The sequence below is a fragment of the Oncorhynchus clarkii genome, chromosome 20, assembly GCF_045791955.1.
Source record: "Oncorhynchus clarkii lewisi isolate Uvic-CL-2024 chromosome 20, UVic_Ocla_1.0, whole genome shotgun sequence".
Classification (NCBI taxonomy): domain Eukaryota; kingdom Metazoa; phylum Chordata; class Actinopteri; order Salmoniformes; family Salmonidae; genus Oncorhynchus; species Oncorhynchus clarkii.
In genome coordinates this window covers 22,287,480-22,309,050 of record NC_092166.1, presented here as the reverse complement: position 1 = coordinate 22,309,050, position 21,571 = coordinate 22,287,480, and the positions used below count along the sequence as shown (strand labels likewise).

The 21,571-nt window shown below is 43.2% G+C and overlaps 2 protein-coding genes and 1 long non-coding RNA gene across 4 annotated transcripts; 1 reads left to right on the top strand and 2 right to left on the bottom strand.

Annotated features, from left to right (window-relative positions):
• Nucleotides 1-761: 761 nt before the first annotated feature.
• LOC139377329 (uncharacterized) lies at nt 762-10,206 on the bottom strand. Its single transcript, XR_011627997.1, has 4 exons — nt 9,111-10,206; nt 8,889-8,992; nt 4,807-4,906; nt 762-4,625 (listed from the first exon to the last, which is right to left on the bottom strand). It is a non-coding gene; the product is annotated as an uncharacterized lncRNA (long non-coding RNA).
• Nucleotides 10,207-13,073: 2,867 nt separating this feature from the next.
• Nucleotides 13,074-16,842, bottom strand: LOC139376091 (THAP domain-containing protein 1 A-like). 2 transcript variants are annotated; one of them, XM_071118270.1, is made up of 5 exons: nt 16,507-16,841; nt 16,129-16,282; nt 15,744-15,922; nt 15,367-15,514; nt 13,074-13,325 (listed from the first exon to the last, which is right to left on the bottom strand). In XM_071118270.1, the coding sequence occupies exons 1-5, from the start codon at nt 16,654-16,656 to the stop codon at nt 13,306-13,308; spliced, it is 651 nt and encodes a 216-aa protein (XP_070974371.1). In that variant the 5' UTR covers nt 16,657-16,841; the 3' UTR covers nt 13,074-13,305. The 2 variants fall into 2 exon arrangements, with proteins under 2 accessions (XP_070974371.1, XP_070974370.1); XM_071118269.1 differs by lacking the exon at nt 13,074-13,325 and having other exon boundaries at nt 14,951-15,514; nt 16,507-16,842.
• On the top strand, nt 16,250-21,490 carry LOC139376090 (target of EGR1 protein 1-like). Its single transcript, XM_071118268.1, has 7 exons — nt 16,250-17,579; nt 17,721-17,761; nt 17,884-17,980; nt 18,061-18,219; nt 18,382-18,641; nt 20,328-20,490; nt 20,661-21,490. The coding sequence occupies exons 1-7, from the start codon at nt 17,466-17,468 to the stop codon at nt 21,363-21,365; spliced, it is 1,539 nt and encodes a 512-aa protein (XP_070974369.1). The 5' UTR covers nt 16,250-17,465; the 3' UTR covers nt 21,366-21,490.
• The last annotated feature ends 81 nt before the right edge of the window (nt 21,491-21,571 follow it).

The window sequence follows — 21,571 nt, the reverse complement described above, 5'->3', positions numbered from 1 at the left end:
CAATGCACAGACAGACAATGTGTTGTAAGGAGACTCAAGGGTTTGTTTTCAGACTGTAAACTCAGTGGCACCAGCACAGCCATGGGCATGTGGTGTTGGATGGCTGGGATTGAAGACCGACAGCAGTATATTGCTCCTCTCAAATATCTCTGGGAGAGGACACATGCCCCCAGAGCAATACTACAGAGCTGCTTCCAGTGACAAAACATGTCCTAATGTGCTTCTGGCAATCAGCTGTGGGGTACGAGATGTGACACTCATACTTGCGGGGAAAACAACGGTCATCTCACCAGCAGCATATGGTCTGTAAATCTACACAGCTGTATCTATGAGAGACATTTACAACTGGCTGCTTTACATGGGGCCACAAAGCCCCTCTGTCCTTGGTCGTGACACGTGTCACAAAGACGTCACAGTGCCTGTGCGATTGTCCTCGCAGTGAATGCTGTTCGAGCTGCTTTTTAAGACATCTGGCATGCAATTCAACACAACAGACTGAGCACTGAGCTACGTCGTTTTCCAGCACCCATGAATGGTGATAGAATGAGAGTTACACACCCAGGTTCAGGGACGGCCTGGGAGTTTTTTGGTGGGTGAGGGTTCAGTCTCAGTTTACTGTTGAGAGTTAGAATAGTAGAACACAAGGTGCAGTTTCGATATGTGGTTGTGCATTAGCAGTTTTCCTATTGTTGTGTCAGTCACTGACAGTCAATTAGCCCACTTCAGCTAACATTTTTTAGATTATAGTCTAGTGTTTCCCAACTCCGGTCCTCCAGTACCCCCAACAGCACTCATTTTTGTTGTAGCCCTGGACAAAAACACCTGATTTGACTTGTCTAGGGCTTGATTTTAATTATATATTTTTTATTTATTTAATTAGGCAAGTCAGTTAAGAACAAATTCTAACAAAAGGCAAAAGGCCACCTGCGAGGACGGGGGATGGGATTAAAAATATAGGACAAAACACACATCACGACAAGAGAGACACCACAACACTACATAAAGAGAGAACTAAGACAACAAGATGGTGAAGCCAATTGATGAGCATGTCACGCCCTGATGTGTTTCACCTGTCCTTGTGATTGTCTCCACCCCCTCCAAGTGTCGCTTATTTCCCCCAGTGTATTTATTCCTGTGTTTCCTGTCTCACTGTGACAGTTCGTCTTGTATGTTTGTCAAGTCAACCAGCGTGTTTTTCTCATTCTCCTTTGCTATTCTCGTTTTGATAGTCTTCCTGGTTTTGACCCCTGCCTGACTAAGGACTACTTTCCCGCCTGCCTGATCACCCTGCCTGCCTTGACCTTGATTCTGCCTGCCCTTTGGTACCTTTTGAACTTTAGCTTGTCCAAGACCATTCTCTTGCCTTATCCTATTGGATTATTAAATATTGTAAGACTCCAACTATCTACCTCCTGTGTCTGCATCTGGGTCTCGCCTTGTGTCATGATAGAGCATCTAATATTGTGTCCCTGGTGTACTGTCGTGAATGTTGGGGGAACAGGAGGGCGGATGGGACAGGGGGTGACGGGTGAGAAGGGGGGGTTACTGGGAATCTTAACAGAACAGAGACCGGGAGGGAGTGGCTCAGGGTGGCAGTTTCAAGCTGCCTGCTGACTGGCGATTGGCTAACCTCCCAGCCAATGACTCCTAAAACAAATTAAGTGCCACAGGAGGCCTGCTCGGGTTTATTTCAATTTGGCAGAGTCACCAGTGAGATTTCATCCCTAATGACCAAAAGGGGGCTGGGAGGGAACGGGAGAGGGCTTGCTCTGGGTGTCTGTGTGTGTTTGTTATCCCACAGGTGGGAGGGAAGGTTGGAACAGAAACATAGGCCAGCAGATAGAGACCTGCTTTACTTGAACATGATTGGTCAATAAATAGATAAATATTTTTACAAAATACAATATTAATGACATAAAATGTGTAACATTTGCCTCTGCATTCCTTCCATGTCTGTTTGCTGTTCTTGGTGAGCTAGCTCTGGTAGAGGTTTCGCAGTCAGTGAACAGGTTGGTGCTGGTGTAGATGGTCACTATGAGGAAGTGGAGCCATGGAGGGTCAACATAACTAGTGTCAATAAGAAGAAAGCTTAGTTGTGGGCTTCTAGTGTGACAACATTGAAACTGTACAGTTGTAGAGCCCATAGAAATAGTACAATAAACCACATCGGGACCAAATCAGGAAACTAACAAGCAAAGTATGAGTTGGCACTAACGCTCAATACATATTATCCTATTGACTTGGCACACCAATAATACACACTGGCCTCGAGATTTCAGCCTGTTTTGGTGGGAAGGAGTTTTGGCCTTCCATTGTGACATCAACATGCTGTAAAATTAGTTAATAGACCAATAAGAAAGAGTTTAAAACCTTATGTTCAGTGTTCCCCACCCAACTCAAACCACTGACAGTCCAAGCAAAACTCTTGCTTGAGAAATTGCTCTTTGCTAAGAAGCAATTTTTTTCTTTTTTACCATTTAATTGAAAACAATCACAGGTAGATACTTAATTGTTGCCCACAAATAATTTGATATTGAGATAAAAATTGAACCTTTAACAGGGCTTCTTCCAGTGACCAGATCATCCACAGGCTAATTAGCCGAGCATCCTGGCAACACTGAAGGTTAATGCACTTAAAGGCGCGGGGAGAGGGTTGGGAAACCCTACTTTTACATGACATACAATAAATGTGAATTAGTATTATCTAGACTGTAGGATGTACTGTATGGGTGCTTCCCAAATAGTACATTATTCCCCTAGGGCAAAATTTGTGCTCTAAAATAGGTTACAGGGTGCCATTTGGGAGGCCATTTTGGAAGCCTAAGATCACCATGCGCAATGCCAAACGTTGGCTGGAGTGGTGTAAAGCTCACTGTCATTGGACTCTTGAGCAGTGGATACGCGTTCTGGAGTGATGAATCATGCTTCACTATCTGGCAGTCCGACAGATAAATCTGGGTTTGGCGGATTCCAGGAGAACTCTACCTGCCAACAGTAAAGTTTGGTGGAGGAGGAATAATGGTCTGGGGCTGATTTTCATGGTTTGGGCGAGGCCCCTTAGTTCCATTGAAGGGAAATCTTAATGCTACAGCATACAATGACATTCTAGACGATTCTGTGCTTTCAACTTTGTGGCAACAGTTTGGGGCAGGGCCTTTCCCCAAACAGCATGACAAAGTGAGGTCCATACAGAAATGGTTTGTCGAGATCGGTGTGGAAGAACCTGACTGGCCTGAATAAAGCCTGACCTCAACCCAATCAAACCCCTTTGGGATGAATTGTAACGGCGACTGTGAGCCAGGCCCAACATCAGTGCCCAATCTCACTAATGCTCTTGTGGCTGAATGGAAGCAAGTCCCCGCAGCAGCCTTCCCAGAAGAGTGGAGGCTGTTATAGCAGCAAAGGGCGGACCAACTCCATATTAATGCCCATGATTTTGGAATGAGATGTTCGACGAACAGGTGTCCACATACTTTTGGCCATGTAGTCTATATCACCACATGCACCAATGAGTTGATAAGGCCTATAAGGAAGCCTGGAGGGAGGAAGACACAAAATACCCAGAGAATTTGCTATTCCTTCCGTGGTATGTTTATAGTTATTCACTGGTCAGTTGTGTTTAACTTGTTTCTAAAGCTGGGATTTAATATTGAATAGCAACGTCTTGATTTAATCTCAAAGTGTGACTAACCGCCCATCTGTCTGTCTTAGGACACGCGATGTGAAATAAAATAGCCAGGCTGTGTTTACTATCTTTAAACCAAAAGGAGGGCAAATGCTGCACCAAGATGCACTGCCAGCTGTTTTCTGCAAACTCACCGCCATTTTAAACAAATTATAGAGCATCTCAGTGCCAAAAGCTTGTCTTAATCTTTGCCATTCTGTTCCAATCCTTGCTAGTCTAGTTTGATCACCGCTGCTTTCACCGTGGCAAATGTCTTTTTCAAATAGCAGGGACAGGAAACAGTTCCAAGGACAATGTGGGTATGGTTGCATGTGTTCCAGACTCATTGAAATGTCAGGTGCATTTCAGTGCGTGGGTGTGTGCACTGGTATATCTCCAGAAGAACAAGTATGAAAAGCTTAATTATTCTTTCAACCAAGACCGAGCAAGAAGCAGATACAAGAAATAGATTGTGCAGTGTCATACTGTTACAGACAGGAGATTATTTTCTGTGTCTATCACCGGGTAAATTAAACACTGCCCCTGCTGTAGTGATGTGAATGGGACGTACTCCTGCCACGTACTTGACCCCAGCCCACCAGTTGAAGATCATGGTGCCGTGGCGATAGACATGTAAGGAAGGTCAAGTGACTGTTCTCCTTCCTCAGGATGAAGAACACCAGGAAGAGACATGTCATATTTGAGTAATTAACATGACAGTTACACAAGAGTATGACAAGAAATACCGAAAACAAATCCTCAGGAGTTAGCTACATTTACAGACATTAGTCACATAGACAGCACATAAAATGTCTTGATAGAAGAGATGTAAATATAGTCCAAGTGGTGCGGCTTACACCGTTTTTGCTTCAACCCGGGATAGTAGAATCCCCAACGTGTACTTACAATATCACTGAGCTCGATGACTTGAGGAGTAAAACCACCAGCAGACCTTGGCCATCTGTTCAGAACACAGAGAGAAGGCATTTCAGCAGTAGTTTTAGGTTCGAAATCATTTAGATATGTCTATCAAGGCAATTGCAATGCATTGCAGTGGATGATATGAGACAGACTTTGTTGCCCACATTACATTTTTTATTTTATTTCACCTTTATTTAACCAGGTAGGCTAGTCGAGAACACCTTTATTTAACCAGGTAGGCTAGTCGAGAACTGAGCTGGTGCTGTAGTCCACAGGCTGACATAATAAACTATAGTTTGCCAACCAGGATGACGCTGTGAACTGAGGAAGAAAGAAAATATGTTTTCCTTTTGAGTTAAAGCCTACGGGTACATGTTTTATAAACAAATCATTTTAATTGGATAATGTACCTGTACCCCCCCCCCCCCCCCCCCAAACCAAAGAATTACTGAACAAATACATATTTTCTCAACAACAACAACACAAATAAAGAAGACTTTTATGTCCTGAGCATCCAGATAAGACTGTTCCCTGGGAAGAGGGTGAGAAATGAACGATCCAAATCAAATCAAATCAAATCAAATTTTATTTGTCACATACACATGGTTAGCAGATGTTAATGCGAGTGTAGCGAAATGCTTGTGCTTCTAGTTCCGACAATGCAGTAATAACAAGTAATCTAACTAACAATTCCAAAACTACTGTCTTGTACACAGTGTAAGGGGATAAAGAATATGTACATAAGGATATATGAATGAGTGATGGTACAGAGCAGCATAGGCAAGATACAGTAGATGGTATCGGGTACAGTATGTACAAATGAGATGAGTATGTAAACAAAGTGGCATAGTATAGTATAAAGTGGCTAGTGATACATGTATTACATAAGGATACCGTCGATGATATAGAGTACAGTATATACGTATGCGTATGAGATGAATAATGTAGGGTAAGTAACATTTATATAAGGTAGCATTGTTTAAAGTGGCTAGTGATATATTTACATCATTTCCCATCAATTCCCATTATTAAAGTGGCTGGAGTTGAGTCAGTGTCAGTGTGTTGGCAGCAGCCACTCAGTGTTAGTGGTGGCTGTTTAACAGTCTGATGGCCTTGAGATAGAAGCTGTTTTTCAGTCTCTCGGTCCCAGCTTTGATGCACCTGTACTGACCTCGCCTTCTGGATGATAGCGGGGTGAACAGGCAGTGGCTCGGGTGGTTGATGTCCTTGATGATCTTTATGGCCTTCCTGTGGCATCGGGTGGTGTAGGTGTCCTGGAGGGCAGGTAGTTTGCCCCCGGTGATGCGTTGTGCAGACCTCACTACCCTCTGGAGAGCCTTACGGTTGAGGGCGGTGCAGTTGCCATACCAGGCGGTGATACAGCCCGCCAGGATGCTCTCGATTGTGCATCTGTAGAAGTTTGTGAGTGCTTTTGGTGACAAGCCGAATTTCTTCAGCCTCCTGAGGTTGAAGAGGCGCTGCTGCGCCTTCTTCACGATGCTGTCTGTGTGAGTGGACCAATTCAGTTTGTCTGTGATGTGTATGCCGAGGAACTTAAAACTTGCTACCCTCTCCACTACTGTTCCATCGATGTGGATAGGGGGGTGTTCCCTCTGCTGTTTCCTGAAGTCCACAATCATCTCCTTAGTTTTGTTGACGTTGAGTGTGAGGTTGTTTTCCTGACACCACACTCCGAGGGCCCTCACCTCCTCCCTGTAGGCCGTCTCATCGTTGTTGGTAATCAAGCCTACCACTGTTGTGTCGTCCGCAAACTTGATGATTGAGTTGGAGGCGTGCGTGGCCACGCAGTCGTGGGTGAACAGGGAGTACAGGAGAGGGCTCAGAACGCAACCTTGTGGGGCCCCAGTGTTGAGGATCAGCGGGGAGGAGATGTTGTTGCCTACCCTCACCACCTGGGGGCGGCCCGTCAGGAAGTCCAGTACCCAGTTGCACAGGGCGGGGTCGAGACCCAGGGTCTCGAGCTTGATGACGAGCTTGGAGGGTACTATGGTGTTGAATGCCGAGCTGTAGTCGATGAACAGCATTCTCACATAGGTATTCCTCTTGTCCAGATGGGTTAGGGCAGTGTGCAGTGTGGTTGAGATTGCATCGTCTGTGGACCTATTTGGGCGGTAAGCAAATTGGAGTGGGTCTAGGGTGTCAGGTAGGGTGGAGGTGATATGGTCCTTGACTAGTCTCTCAAAGCACTTCATGATGACGGATGTGAGTGCTACGGGGCGGTAGTCATTTAGCTCAGTTACCTTAGCTTTCTTGGGAACAGGAACAATGGTGGCCCTCTTGAAGCATGTGGGAACAGCAGACTGGTATAGGGATTGATTGAATATGTCCGTAAACACACCGGCCAGCTGGTCTGCGCATGCTCTGAGGGCGCGGCTGGGGATGCCATCTGGGCCTGCAGCCTTGCGAGGGTTAACACGTTTAAATGTCTTACTCACCTCGGCTGCAGTGAAGGAGAGACCGCATGTTTTCGTTGCAGGCCGTGTCAGTGGCACTGTATTGTCCTCAAAGCGGGCAAAAAAGTTATTTAGTCTGCCTGGGAGCAAGACATCCTGGTCCGTGACTGGGCTGGGTTTCTTCCTGTAGTCCGTGATTGACTGTAGACCCTGCCACATGCCTCTTGTGTCTGAGCCGTTGAATTGAGATTCTACTTTGTCTCTGTACTGGCGCTTAGCTTGTTTGATAGCCTTGCGGAGGGAATAGCTGCACTGTTTGTATTCGGTCATGTTACCAGACACCTTGCCCTGATTAAAAGCAGTGGTTCGCGCTTTCAGTTTCACACGAATGCTGCCATCAATCCACGGTTTCTGGTTAGGGAATGTTTTAATCGTTGCTATGGGAACGACATCTTCAACGCACGTTCTAATGAACTCGCACACCGAATCAGCGTATTCGTCAATGTTGTTATCTGACGCAATACGAAACATCTCCCAGTCCACGTGATGGAAGCAGTCTTGGAGTGTGGAGTCAGCTTGGTCGGACCAGCGTTGGACAGACCTCAGCGTGGGAGCCTCTTGTTTTAGTTTCTGTCTGTAGGCAGGGATCAACAAAATGGTTCTTTGCTTCACGGAAACGTGGCTTACTGGAGAGACGCAATCCGAAGCGGTGCAGCCAACAGGTTTCTCCACGCATCGCGCAGACAGGAAAAAACATCTTTCTGGTAAAAAGAGGGGCGGGGGCGTATGCCTTATGACTAACGTGACATGGTGCGATGAAAGAAACATACAGGAACTCAAATCCTTCTGTTCACCTGATTTAGAATTCCTCACAATCAAATGTAGACCGCATTATCTACCAAGAGAATTCTCTTCGATTATAATCACAGCCGTATATATCCCCCCCCAAGCAGACACATCGATGGCTCTGAACGAACTTTATTTAACTCTCTGCAAACTGGAAACAATTTATCCGGAGGCTGCATTCATTGTAGCTGGGGATTTTAACAAGGCTAATCTGAAAACAAGACTCCCCAAATTTTATATATAGATCCATAGCACAGGTATGATTTCAATTACGCGATTCATTGGCGAAGGGCACAGTACAAAGCTAATTATAGGCTACTTTTCTGAGCAGTTTTGTGGAAAACATTGCCAAAACATTTAAACACCATGCCGTAGGCAGCAATATTAAGTAACCTTGTTGCAACTGTTGAACAATGAGCTATAATATGACTGTTAAACAGCCATCACTAACACAGAGAGGCTGCTGCCTACATAGACTTGAAATCATTGGCCACTTTAATAAATGGATCACTAGTCACTTTAACAATGTTTACATATCTTGCATTACTCATCTCATATGTATATACTGTATTTTATACCATCTACTGCATCTTGCCTATGCCGCTCGGCCATCGCTCATCCATATGTTTATATGTCTATATTCTTATTCCATCCCTTTACTTAGATTTGTGTGTATTAGGTCGTTGTTATGGAATTGTTAGATTACTTGTTAGATATTACAGCACCGTCGGAACTAGAAGCCCCAAGCATTTCACTACACTCGCAAAAACATCTGCTAACCATGTGTATGTGACCATCAAAATGAGATTTGATTTATAATATTATTTGTGAACCTGTGAATAAATAAACAATCCAATTATAAAATAAAAAAAGGAAGAAAAATATGTTAAAATACTATACGTTTACAGGTAGAGAAATAGCTAATCATCACCATATATTTACACATAACAAGGATATAGATAGGTACTGTGTACAATAGATCTAAAGCATCCAAGATGGGTAAAATAGCTACAAGTTGTCCATGCGTTCCCCTGTTTCCATACCTCATAGAACATGCAGGCAGACATGCAGACCATGGCAAAGTTGTAAACGATGAGCACAGGCTGAGGTTGACTGGCTGTCTGAGCCATCAGCTTGGGGCCCACCCCTATGAGGAGCAGGTAGCACATGAAGATGCAGGTGATTGGCACAGGTGAAGGACATAGAGACAGCATTACTATGGTCTAAGAAATTGGTTTTAGAAGCACAGAAGAAGACTTAGTTACCTCTATTCTCTAGCACTCATTGGTAGAACAGTTGGATTTTCTGCCATGTTGTGGCCATACCTAAACGGTGCAAAAATGCATTGTGATTAGTTATATTCAGTTACAAGTTTACATTATATAAAGTCAACCCTGATTAATGAAACTACAATAAATAACTCCTAGAAGTTTACCCCATTTCACCACATATACCATTCCTCATATGGAAATGTCTATGCACAGGACAGTACTGCCATCTAACGTCAGATTGGTAAATTATGGAATGGGACACAATTGTAAAACATGCACATAAATACCCGACAGCTACTTATACCAGATCCACTGAAGCATGGCAGCCGTTTTGTTGATAGTCAACTCAAGTCAGTTGGCCGGCTGGATAAGCTAAAGTAGGTTTAGCTTCTTGCTTCAGGAGGATTTAGAAAATCCCTTACACAACCACACTTATTCAACCTCCAGCCATTTCTGTTTTAATTCCCTGTCTCCTACAAAATATTTAACATACACTTTCTGTGAAGATTTCTTTCACAGAAGAGTAACACAGCCCTATATCAAATAACAAGGTGTTGTTGGCATAAATAGTGGTGATGATGAAGGCATTTCCCTTGGCTATACCACTAGTCTAGACTAGAGGGGCATTCATGCTAAAATGAACACAACTTTAGAAATGACAAAGATTTTGTCATACGACAGTTATTTATAATAGGCTCTAATAGTCTATATTCCGGTGCAAACTGAATAGAACGTACTTCGTAGCCTGCACTCATCGACCGGTTTGCACAAATTGCTGATCTGAAGGTCGCAGACCACCGAACCATGGCATGGAGATTGTTGAATTTGTCTGCCGTCCAGCGCGCCATTCTCCCAGTGTTGACGATGATATCTGACCTGAGTTATCGCGTACCATCACCCCGCACCGCAATAAAGTAATCCATCTGCTGCGCATAGTGTTTTAGCCTATCTATTTAATGCCATGCCCACTTGTGAGCGGTTATTTAAAGTGAAAAAAAAATACGGGTTTTAAAGAATGGTGAATAGATTAGATATAGGCCCAGGCAGTAATATTGTCCTATTATTTGGGGAATTCATTAGTTGACATAAAGGTGAAACACCACTGACAGTGAGATGTAGCCCTGCTGCTAATTTATAATCTATGGCTCACAGATCAGTAGGAGCAAGGTAAGACTCATTCAACCGGGAATGCAGGTCACCAACCTCTCTTCTCTGGCACATCAGTAATAGAGCAGCTGAGTTGTTCCTCAGACTAAACCCATTTTCTCAAACAGCATTTGGAATTCCCTACTTCTGGCTGCCCCCTCCCCACTGTCTGTACTTGGTGCCTGTTTTATGTCACTTTATGCTGGTGATGTGGTCATATTCGGTTTCCTCACTGTATCCACTGACAGTAACTGAAGACAAGCAAAATAAGTTCACCCTTTATGAACATAGGAACATAACACATATTGAACTTATTTTGATTAAATTCATACATCATCATAATCATACTTTTAATTGTGCATTTAGATGAGTTATATAGAACATAGTAGGTTTAGGCTACGTGCTTGTGAATAACCTGTATCTGACCATGGAACAACCAGGAACCTACATTTTGGATGCCTAAGTCTAACCTGAAGTCCAGCACCCTGCCCTGCATTACAGGCCTCTCTCATATTTTTAAGTGGGAGAACTTGCACAATTGGTGGCTGACTAAATACTTTTTTTGCCCCACTGTAGATGCAGCTGTCAGAGCCACTTACCACAAGGGTATCTATGGCAACTGCACCATGAGTGAAAGCACACTTCTAAAGGGAATCACAGACATTTCATTTCTGTTTGGTTCGTCATTAGAAAACGCTACTGTCTGCTGTAGTGCCCCCATTGGAATAGCATGTCTAGAACAGGAACACCCCTTCCTATAATGGGAACCGATTCTGATTGTGAATAATAATTGTGCATTTAGATGAGTTATACAGAACATAGTAGGTTTAGGCTACGTGCTTGTGAATAACCAGTATCTGACCATGGAACAACCAGGAACCTGGAACCTACATTTTGGATGCCTAAGTCTACCCTGAAGTCCAGCACCCTGCCCTGCATGGGTTCAGTGACTGTCAGTCCCGTTTTCCTCAGCACAGCATCTGTCTACAGACACCTCAGTAAGGTTTGCCCTGCAGACTTCATAGCAGAGAGTAGAACATGTCACCCATGTAGGGAAGACATACTGTATTCCAAGGGCCAAATTACTCCAGTTTACTGTACAAGTTTACTTTATCAGATACAATTGACAGGCACAGACAAAATCGAACTGAATTCATACAAAACTATTTATCAGACAGTCAAGTCACTGACACAAGCCCCCACCACCATGCTAACTAACTGTTACTCGTCTCAGCAACGACACAGATTATGTTAATCGGAGTCCTGTTTATCTGTGTCTGACCCAGGGTTGTGGTGCTGATGATGCTGCTGGTGATGTATGTTTGGCATGTTACCGCCCCCCTCAGACAACATCTGGAACTGGGTTGCTGACAGTAGCGACTTCAATCTGACACTGTACTGTATGTCTTGTTAACAGCCATTTCTGCGCTGCTCAGAGACTCGTTTCACTGTCTGCTGTTCCACCCAGCTGAGTAACTCCATTTGGATTCCTGCATAACAATAGAACACACTAAAGTTAACAAAATAGGTACGAGCTAAAAAGACATCACCTGGGAGAGCCACAGAGCGATCTCATTATTATTCAGAATCAGTTCCCATTATAGGAAGGGGTGTTCCAGACATTCTATTCCAATGGGGGCACTACAGCAGACAGTAGCGTTTTCTAATGACGAACCAAACAGAAATTAAATGTCTGCGATTCCCTTTAGAAGTGTGCTTTCACTCATGGTGCAGTTGCCATAGATGCGCTTGTGGTAAGTGGCTCTGACAGCTGCATCTATATAGGGGTAGTGGAGGAAGCTGTAGGGCAGGACTATGTGGCACGTCAGTCTCCCACATCTGTCAGCGAGAGGAGAGAGATCCATGGCTACATGAATGAGGTGTCACACCAATTACAAAGATCTCTGTAGATAGAAAATATCTAATTTAAACCTGACAGATACTTCATGCCATTGAAGTCAAAGAGCAGTGGTAAGCTTTAGATTAGTGCTGACATGTTGCCTTCAATCAATACAAGCCCATTCCTTATTCATGGAACATTTATAATTCTGAGAAATAACATGACAGTACTTGGACTTGGGCTGTCCCACAGAAGGACCCCTCTGTGATGGCTCTTACCTGTCGTATTGAAGTGAAGAGGTTATTCAGCAACTCTTGGAGGACAGTGGAAGTTGATAAATGTGCTTCTTTATTGTTTGAAGTAAAAACCAAGGCATTTCGGCCCTAAGCCTTCATCAGGGTTTTTGCTCCTCAATCCCTGCACCTTGGTTGGAGAGCGATATAGTGGCCGTGTTTCATTCCCTTCTTACCTGTCATATACCAGGAAGTCGTCCTTGTTTCCATATAGTGTATATATATATATATGATGTCCTCCCAGACATCATCCTGTAGCTGGGCCTGTTGGTAGACAGGGATGTCCGGGGGGGCCCTCCTCTTCAGTTCCCAGTACATGGCTCAGGACTGGACCTCCCGTTCATTCACAATGAGGAAAGACGTGTCTGTCAGGTTGCTGCGGAGCAGCTTGTCATGCAGGACTTCTAGTCTACTCAGCGGGACAAAGATAGGGCAAACGTGATACAGATGCCAATATTTACTCCTCCCCATTCTATCATCATTAGGATATTGGATATTTGGGTAGGCAGCTCTTAACAACTTTCTGAAATGGATCACCAGCAGCATTTCATAAACATCAATTTGTTTGAAAATACATTACCGCATCTTTATGATTTCCCCCCAAATCTTTCCACAGTGGTATAATAACAGTATGTTAAATTAGGTCCACAGTAATTATGCCAGGCAGATTCTGAAGACTTCTCTCTTACTTGGAGGCCTGTGTGAGGCAGAAGTGTCAGCAGGCTTTCAGTAGAGCCAGAACAACTACATTTCCAAGCAGCCCCTTCATGGGGGCCCCATGGCCCTTGATCTCACAGCGCGGTGCCGGCTTACAGATCTTGGAGGCATCATTGTCCCCTTCTACTAAGAGGCGATGCCCATAGGAGCCCTGGCAGAGCAGCACACAGCCTCAGAGTAAAGAGACCCTGCATCATCTTCTCCCAACCTCACCTAAAAAGAGTTCCAGGAGAGAGAGGGCAATGTCAGAAGCTCATTTTCAGATTTGATTCTCATTGCAAATCTTCAAATGCATCTCTAGCAAGGAAAATAGCTATAGTCTCTGCTAAGTACAGTATGCAATTAAAATAAACGACTGAATGACATAACTGGACTGACCTAGTTGAGGCTCTCTTCTGCTCGACACAACTAACCGATAGTGTTACACTGCTGTTTTTAAGCTTTCAAGTCTCATAGCAAAGGGTCTGAATACTTGTAAATAAGGTATTTTGATTATTTTTTTATAGATTAGCAAACATTTCTAAAAACCTGTTTTTACTTTGTCATTATGGGGTATTGATGAGGAAAATGTTATATTTTATCCATTTTAGAACAAGGCTGTAACATAACAAAATGTGTAAAAAGTTAAGGAGTCTGAATACTTTCCAAATGCACTGTAGTTCCTGTAACATGAATCAGTTTCATAGAATCTAGTCATCACAGTACTATGAGTAAGGTATTGTCTCCTGTGCAAAATAATGTTTCACCCTTTATTGGAGTGATAAATGTGAATACACCCCAAAAAATTAAAGCCACAAGCAGCCTACTTAAAATATTTATTTATTCTTCTTCTACAGTACCGTTGTTTTGATCAATCAGAGTGTGCTCGTGTGCCCCTTTAGTATGTTGTCTACAAACATCCTCCCACCAAGAGGTTCTGCTTTCTAGCAAATATCCCATTAGTGATTGTAACAAAATAAGCCTCAGGTTATTCAGCCTGAGTTGACGCAGCCAGTATACAATGCAGGCACCACAGTTCTCCAAACTGCAGTTTCCAAATGCAGCTAAACTGATTCCCATGACAAAATACAACCTTCTCCTCCAATTTGTCCACTTAACATAAGTGACAAGGGGGGGGGCAAATAAAAACTCTGCAAACAGTGGTTAGAATTCTGCTCTTCCTTAGTATTTGTCAAAACAGCAAATGATTAGCTTCTTAATTATGGCCCCATATTGAGCACAGAAAGGTGGCTTGATATTACAGCTTAAAAGCATTAGGCAGATGACTGCTGCTCTTTATTGTTTTGATGGAGGTTATGTTTCCTATCCAAAATAAACACCTAATTCTTTAGCAGAAGTAAACCATTCTGAAAACCACTTGTGAAACCAAGTCCAAAACCAAGAATGTCAAAATCCTGAAGTACCCCTTTAAAGCAATGAGGCCCTTTATCTACTTCCCCAGAGTCAGATATACAAATGGTATCCATAAGTTCGTCTGTGTCCTGAAGTATCCCTTCAAAATGTGTTCTTGGTTTTGGACTTGGTTTCTCATTTTGTCCTGGGAGCCACATCCGGTCTTCATCATGGCCTGGTGGGCCGCACTGAAAATTTGATATAGCGTCAAAATTTGCTAACATTGTCCTCAATCCATCATTTTTGGAATTTTCAATGCTCCCTAACTATCTAGCATTCATTTGTTTGTTTTTTATTAGCGAGCTAGACAGTCATAAAACTGTATGAATGTAAAGGTCCTTTATAATAATACAAAATTGGTTTTAGTCATTTTAAAGTATATGGAGTTTGTTCCCCCCAACTATTTTAAAAATATATACTTATTTTTCCTCAAACCCCCGGAGCCGTATGTTTGACACCCCTGCATTAACACACACATCTCCCATTGTGCATACACTTCCACATTTTCTCCACCACATAGGCCTACTAGCTGTCATAGAGTCAGTCTTTGCTCTATTGTCCTGTAATTTTGCATTGCATTCTTCCAAAATGAAACACATTGAAATAAATAAATAAATAAATGTAAAATCTCTCTTTCATGAGATCACTCCAATGAAAGCCTCATCATCCCCATCTCCCTCTGGACTATCACATGTGGATATGATTCCTAGACCTAGCTCTGCCAGCTCATCACACCCCATGGCTGTCGTCACCATGATTTTGTTATCCAGGCGGTTGCATAAAGTTCTATAAGATGGCAGGGGGTAGCCTAACTCCCGGAGGAATTCATAACCCTTGCCACCAACCGCACATCGGATCTTACGGGCCTTCAGCACTGTCTCGTGGGACCACACAGCTCTCCGGGAACGCTTGGTCAGTGTCAGGGCGCGGATCTGGTCTTCATACAGAAATGTCTGGAGGCCCCTCTCTATTCTATCCAGTCTGAACATCCGCTTTTTCATTTCCTCTACCTACACAAAAGAAGAGAACATACATGTTGAAGTGTTGTCTTTTCAAAGATTTTCACAAAACGGTGTTGTTCTTACCTGTAAAATCATTTTTAATAACTAAAAGACTGAAGGGTCCATTACATAATTGCGCATAACAATAACTTCCAATGAAAAAGTTTGAATGGAGAAAGTTGTTTTATATATGAGGCAATAGTTTTAAATTGTTGAGAAAAAGGAGCTACCACCACACCTCTTTCTGTAATCTGGCTGTGTGTTGCATTTCTTGTTCCAGCAGTGTTCTGTAATGTTGACAATGGATGCAGGGACGTTCCTCTGCCTTGTGTAGTTCATCAGCATCATCTTCCTCCATGCCCAGAGTTGTTTGCCGTCGTGCGTAGCCATGATCCCCCACATTGAGATCCCTCTCCACTAGATAGACAGAGCATTAACAACACATTTGACTCAGTCATTTGATCCACTGTTACGATCAGGAATGAACAGTTGTGTGTTAGATCAACAGGACCAACATTTGCATTAGGCTTCTATCTGACAAATTGTGTGCTATCTGGTAATCTATCAATATTTAATTTCACATATGTTAATGTGATTTAGAAATAAATAAAAAGTTCAGTTACCTGGCTCTGGCTTGAGTGGTAGCACTATCTGTGGGGTTACGGGATAAGGTGGATCTCGCACATTGAAAAGAGTGGGGACGGCATTTGGTTTCAGCTTCTTTCCCCCTGCTGGCGACCTGGCGATTTCTTCAAACTGACTCAGCTCAAAATGGTCCTGCGAGAAGACATAGCTGTACGATTAACGTTAGCTGGCTACATACATATCGATGTATTTTCTCTTGGTGCATTATATTGCACTAAAATAAACTAATAACGTTATGATATTAAATGTGTTGGCAAACTTGTCAACATGTTTTGTCCTAATTTGGAGTTAGGGAACTGTTCACTGATGGACCTAGCTAGCTAGCCAGTAATGTTAGCCACCCATAAAAAACTTGCCTGACACAGTCTGGAATGTGGAGTTGGTAAAAAATTACGCCGGCAGTTTACAAGCCATTTCTTCTTACGTATAGGCTCTTTTGGAAAACGAAACAGTTGCTTCCCAATTGTTGTTGAGTTTGAGCAATTTGGAGCGGAGCACCCACCCATATCTAGCGAGCTAACAAGTCAAAACAGCTAAATATAGCTAGCAAGCTAACCATCAGCCAGTGTTGTTGGCAATGCAATCGAACGACACAGCTAACTAGCATGTAGCTTGGTGAGGCTAATGCTACCAGAACGTTACACTTGTCTCATAGGAAACAAAACACCAAATACAGAATGTTGTGAAACATGATCTCATCCCAACCATTAACAAAAAGATTAAGCGATGTTCGCAGCATGCCAAAAATATTACATTGCAAAGAAAGTAAATTCCGACTGTTTGAGCCAAAATGGCGTATTTGCCCCAACGGTTGTTTGTTGGCGTCACTGGTATCCAAGTAACTGCCTGCTTCAAATATTTTTTCAAAAGAAGTAAATACAACATCTCACGCATTAAAATTCGAATTATGGTGACTAAGAAAAAACACCATATATGTTTAGTCGAAATTGTCCCCATATTGAAAATTAAGTGATTACAGAAAGCGTACTGGGGTCCTTTGTGTGTTGACGGAAAATCTGAGAGGGCCTATTCAGACCACGTTAGAATATTTGCAGTTTAAGCTACGCTTCATTTCCCCCATGATTTTGGATCTTTCCAACTGGGATAACGTGAAGAATATCGCATACTAGTGAACAGAACGCTTTCATTGGACAACCGAAAACACCATGCAATGAGCTCCCCGGCCATTCAATAAGTCTAGTCACTCGATCCCACTGTCTTCAGCTAGGTGGCTAACATTAGCTTAGCTATCTAGCTAACGTTAGAATACAGACGTCGAACATTTTGGTTGTGCTCAAATATTTACCTGGTAGCTATGACATCCTCCATGGTAGTCCCTGTTATTGATGTGCAGAATGATAATTTCAAAGAACTGTGGCCTGCTATGGTCCTTGCAATCAAGACGGCCTCCTTCATTGCACTGGATACGGTAAGTGTCGCATCAAGTTAAGTCGAAAAAATAGCTAGCTACGTACATGGTCTTCTATATGTAATTATATGGGCCCAACAACCTTTATGTAGGTCTGTTGACACTAATAATGTAATTCTGTCTGTGCATGTTTTGTTTCAGGAATTGAGTGGCCTTGGAAATAGAAAAGCTTTGCTGGCAGAGTGAGTATGGCTGTTTTATTAATTTAAGTTTAATCTTGATTTTTCTCATTATGTATTGTACTTTCACGATGGTATCTCAATCTCAAGTGTTGCATTGGATCTATCTCTGTTTTAATTTTAAGATGCATAGAGGACCGTTACAAAGCCATATGCAATGCAGCTCGCACACGCTCCATTCTCTCCCTTGGGTTTGCTTGTTATAAGAAACTTGAAAACAAGGTAAAGGTCTCCTTTGCACATTGACATTCAGAAAGCTAAATGTACAGTTTGACATTAATTGATGTCTTATCTCTCTCCAGGATGATGATACGTACCTTGTGCAGGTGTACAACCTGACATTGCTCTGCAGTGAGGAGTACGTAATTGAACCACAGTCCGTGCAGTTCCTGGTGCAACATGGATTTGACTTCAACAAACAATATGCTGAAGGTGTCCCTTATCTCAGGGGCAATGACAGGGTGAGATCAAGATCTTGTTGTTAATCGCTCAGATCCACAGAGACAAATGAAATGCACACGTTTAAACGATACTAGGCCACAGCATTTATTTTGTGGACTATTCCTAATTGTTACCTTTAAGTGGTGAAGTGATCCAGTGTTCTATTCCTTTCTTGTATCCAGAGAGTGGATGCCCATGGAATGAACATGAGGATGCTGTTTGTGGAACTCCTACGGGCTCGCAAGCCTTTGGTGCTGCACAATGGCTTGATTGACATGGTGTTCCTTTATCAGTGCTTCTATGCCCAACTGCCAGATAAACTAGGCACGTTCACTGCTGACTTGTCCCAGATGTTCCCTGCTGGGATCTATGACACCAAGTACGCTACAGAGTATGAGCTGCGCTTTGCTGCCTCTTACCTGGAGTATGCCTACAAGAAGTGGTTAGTATAGTAAATACTAATATATTCAGGGCTCAATTCAATCACATCTGCATAGCGATTGTTTTGACGTGTCGGAAGTGAAAATGCATTGGAGCGCACAAATCCACAAGTGGCTCCCGGCATAATACCTAAAGTGGACACTGCCATTGGCTGCACGTAGTCGCATTAACAAAAATCCCCATGCAGCCTTGTTTACAAGTTTGAACTTGATATGTAATATACACCTAGATTAGGCTGATAGAAATCTGTATTATTTACAGATTTTTCAATTAGATTGTAATTATTTCTATATAGCCTATACTTTCCCGTGCTGAACTTCTAACGGGAGTAGGGCGGGTGTGGCTTTGAGACAATGACTGCAAGAGCAGCTGCTCACTGATTTTGACTGAGCCAATGCAGTTCCACCTCTGACAACGTCAAAACATCCGCTATGCAGGTGTCTGCTATTGCCAGTTAACGCTTGATCCGATAGACTAAGGCCTAAATTCAATCTGACCGTAAATCTGTGGTAATATATCAGTGCTGTTTGCCACAACATTTTGATAAGTACAGTGCATTCTGAAAGTATTCCCGACCCCTTGACTTCTTCCACATTTGTTACGTTACAGCCTTATTCTAGAATGGATTAAATTAAATGTTTTCCTGATCAATCTACACACAATATCCCATAATGACAAAGTGAAAACAGGTTTTTAGAAATGTTTGCAAATGTATTAAGAACAGAACTTATTTCCATAAACATTCAGATCCTTTGCTATGAGACTCGAAATTGAGCTCGTGTGTTTCCATTGATTATTCTTGACACGTTTCTACAACTTGGAGTCTACCTTTTGGTAAATTCAGTTGATTGGACATGATATGGAAAGGCACACACCCGACTATATAAGGTCCCACGGTAAGGTCTACACTGCTTGTATTTGGTACATGTGACAAAATTTGATTTGACAGTGCATGTCAGAGCAAAACCAAGCCATGATGTCAAAGGAATTGTTCATAGAGCTCAGAGACAGGATTGTGTCGAGGCACAGATCTGAGGAAGGGTACCAAAACATTTCTGCAGCATTGAAGGTCCCCAAGAACACAGTGGCCTCCATCATTCTTAAATGGAATGAGTTTGGAAACTCCCAAGACTCTTCCTAGAGCTGGCCGCCCAGCCAAACTGAGCAGAGAAGGGCCTTGTTCTGAGGGGTCGACCATGAACCCGATTGCCACTCTGACGGAGCTCCAGAGTTCCTCTGTGGAGATGGGAAAACCTTCCAGAAGGACAACCATTTCTACAGCACTCCACCAATCAGGCCTTTAAGGTTGACTGGCCAGACGGAAGCCACTCCTCCTTAAAAGGCACATGACAGCCCGCTTAGTTTGCAAAAAGGCACCTGACCATGAGAAACAAGATTCTCTGGTCTGATGAAACCAAGATTGAACTCTGGCCTGAATGACAAGTGTCACATCTGGAGGAACCAGGCACCATCCCTATGGTGAAGCATGGTGGTGGCAGCATCATGCTGTGGGAATGTTTTTCAGTGGCAGGGACTGGGAGACTAGTCAGGATCATGGGTAAAATGAAGAGTAACCTAACAAAATGTGGAAAAAGTCAAGGGGTCTGAATACTTTCCCAATGCACTATATATGCGCCACATTTCAAGAGGTAGTTTAAGTTATTTGTGGTGGTCATTTTTTTCACAGCAAACTGGACAACAGCAAGTCGATTGAGGCTGGTGGTGGGGGACGCCATCTGTTCCTGGAGTTCTGCAAATACTCAGCGCCCCTGAGCAACTATGTGGACTATAGGCCCTGTCTAGCTGGGTTTAGCCCGGATGGACTTCTCAATGTCTGCCAGCGCTTCTCTGTAAGTAGTAATATATCACTTCTCATAAACCAGGTTCTGTTTTAAAGGATCCCTAAAATGCCTGTGCCAGGATAATCAGCACTGGGGTATTTCATATACTATTTTTATAATGGTAATGCAGTAATCAGTACCATGTTTACCACTTAGCTTGTATTTTCTGTATTTGCCAGGCTTATGGTTGGTGCCCCAATGGGTCACAGTGTCCCTTGTCACACGACACTGACCTCATCATCCAGCACGATGAAAAGGAAAAGAAAAAGAAACGGAAAAGGAAAAGAAAGAACTCTTCTCAGGGGAAAGTTGAAGGTGCCCCCAAGAGCAAGCAGCCCCATATGGAGCTAAAGCAGGACCAGGTGATCCCTGACAAAGACACCAAACCTCCCCCTCTCACAGAGCTGGTAGATGGGGCTCAGGCACAGATGCCAGAGAGCGATGAGAAGATGGAGACTAAGGTGGAGGAAGGCAACGGAGTCAGAGAGCCACAGGCTGTGTCTGCAGATGAGGAAATTAAGACAGACAAAGAGGTGGAAAGAAATGGAGTGTCAGAGCCACAGCCTCTGGCCACACCGGATGCAGAGAAGAAAGAAGAGTCCAAGAGGAAGAAGCTGGAGGGAGGTACCCACCGGGCAGGGTTTGACGCATTCATGACGGGCTACATTTTCTCCTATGCTGCCACTTTGACAGAGAGAGTAGGTAAGCCACAGAGCGCAGAGTCCTGGCTCCCAGAGTGCCTGAACAAGGTTTACCTCAGTGGCAAGTCTGTCCCGATGCATATCGTCAAGAGCACATTCTCCAAGTCCTTCAAGGCTCACTTGCACAAGATGGATGTTGTGTGGGGGAAGGGTGTGGTTAGCAAAGTAGAGGGAACGGTATAAAGATTAAATGGAACCAAACCTATTCCTGGTTTATAATAAAGCCTTTTTAGTTAAAGTACTTCGCTGTACATTTTAGTTTAATTTCATGCAGTATTGTTTCAATAAAGGCTTTTCCTTGGTTATGACAGCCATGGTGATTTGTGTCCTGAAAACTACTTGATGTGAGGCAGGCAAGCCCTTATTTCTAACGATGAGTAAAGTGTATG

Coding starts and splice junctions, on each gene's coding strand:
- LOC139376091 (XM_071118269.1), bottom strand. CDS start 16,656: ATGGGTGGGTGCTCCGCTCCAAATTGCTCAAACTCAACAACAATTGGG. Junction 16,283..16,506: donor CACATTCCAGACTGTGTCAG/GCAAGTTTTTTA, acceptor GTCTTCTCGCAG/GACCATTTTGAGCTGAGTCA. Junction 15,515..15,743: donor CAGCCAGATTACAGAAAGAG/GTGTGGTGGTAG, acceptor TCTTTTGTGTAG/GTAGAGGAAATGAAAAAGCG.
- LOC139376090 (XM_071118268.1), top strand. CDS start 17,466: ATGACATCCTCCATGGTAGTCCCTGTTATTGATGTGCAGAATGATAAT. Junction 17,981..18,060: donor ATAAGAAACTTGAAAACAAG/GTAAAGGTCTCC, acceptor ATCTCTCTCCAG/GATGATGATACGTACCTTGT. Junction 18,220..18,381: donor ATCTCAGGGGCAATGACAGG/GTGAGATCAAGA, acceptor TCTTGTATCCAG/AGAGTGGATGCCCATGGAAT.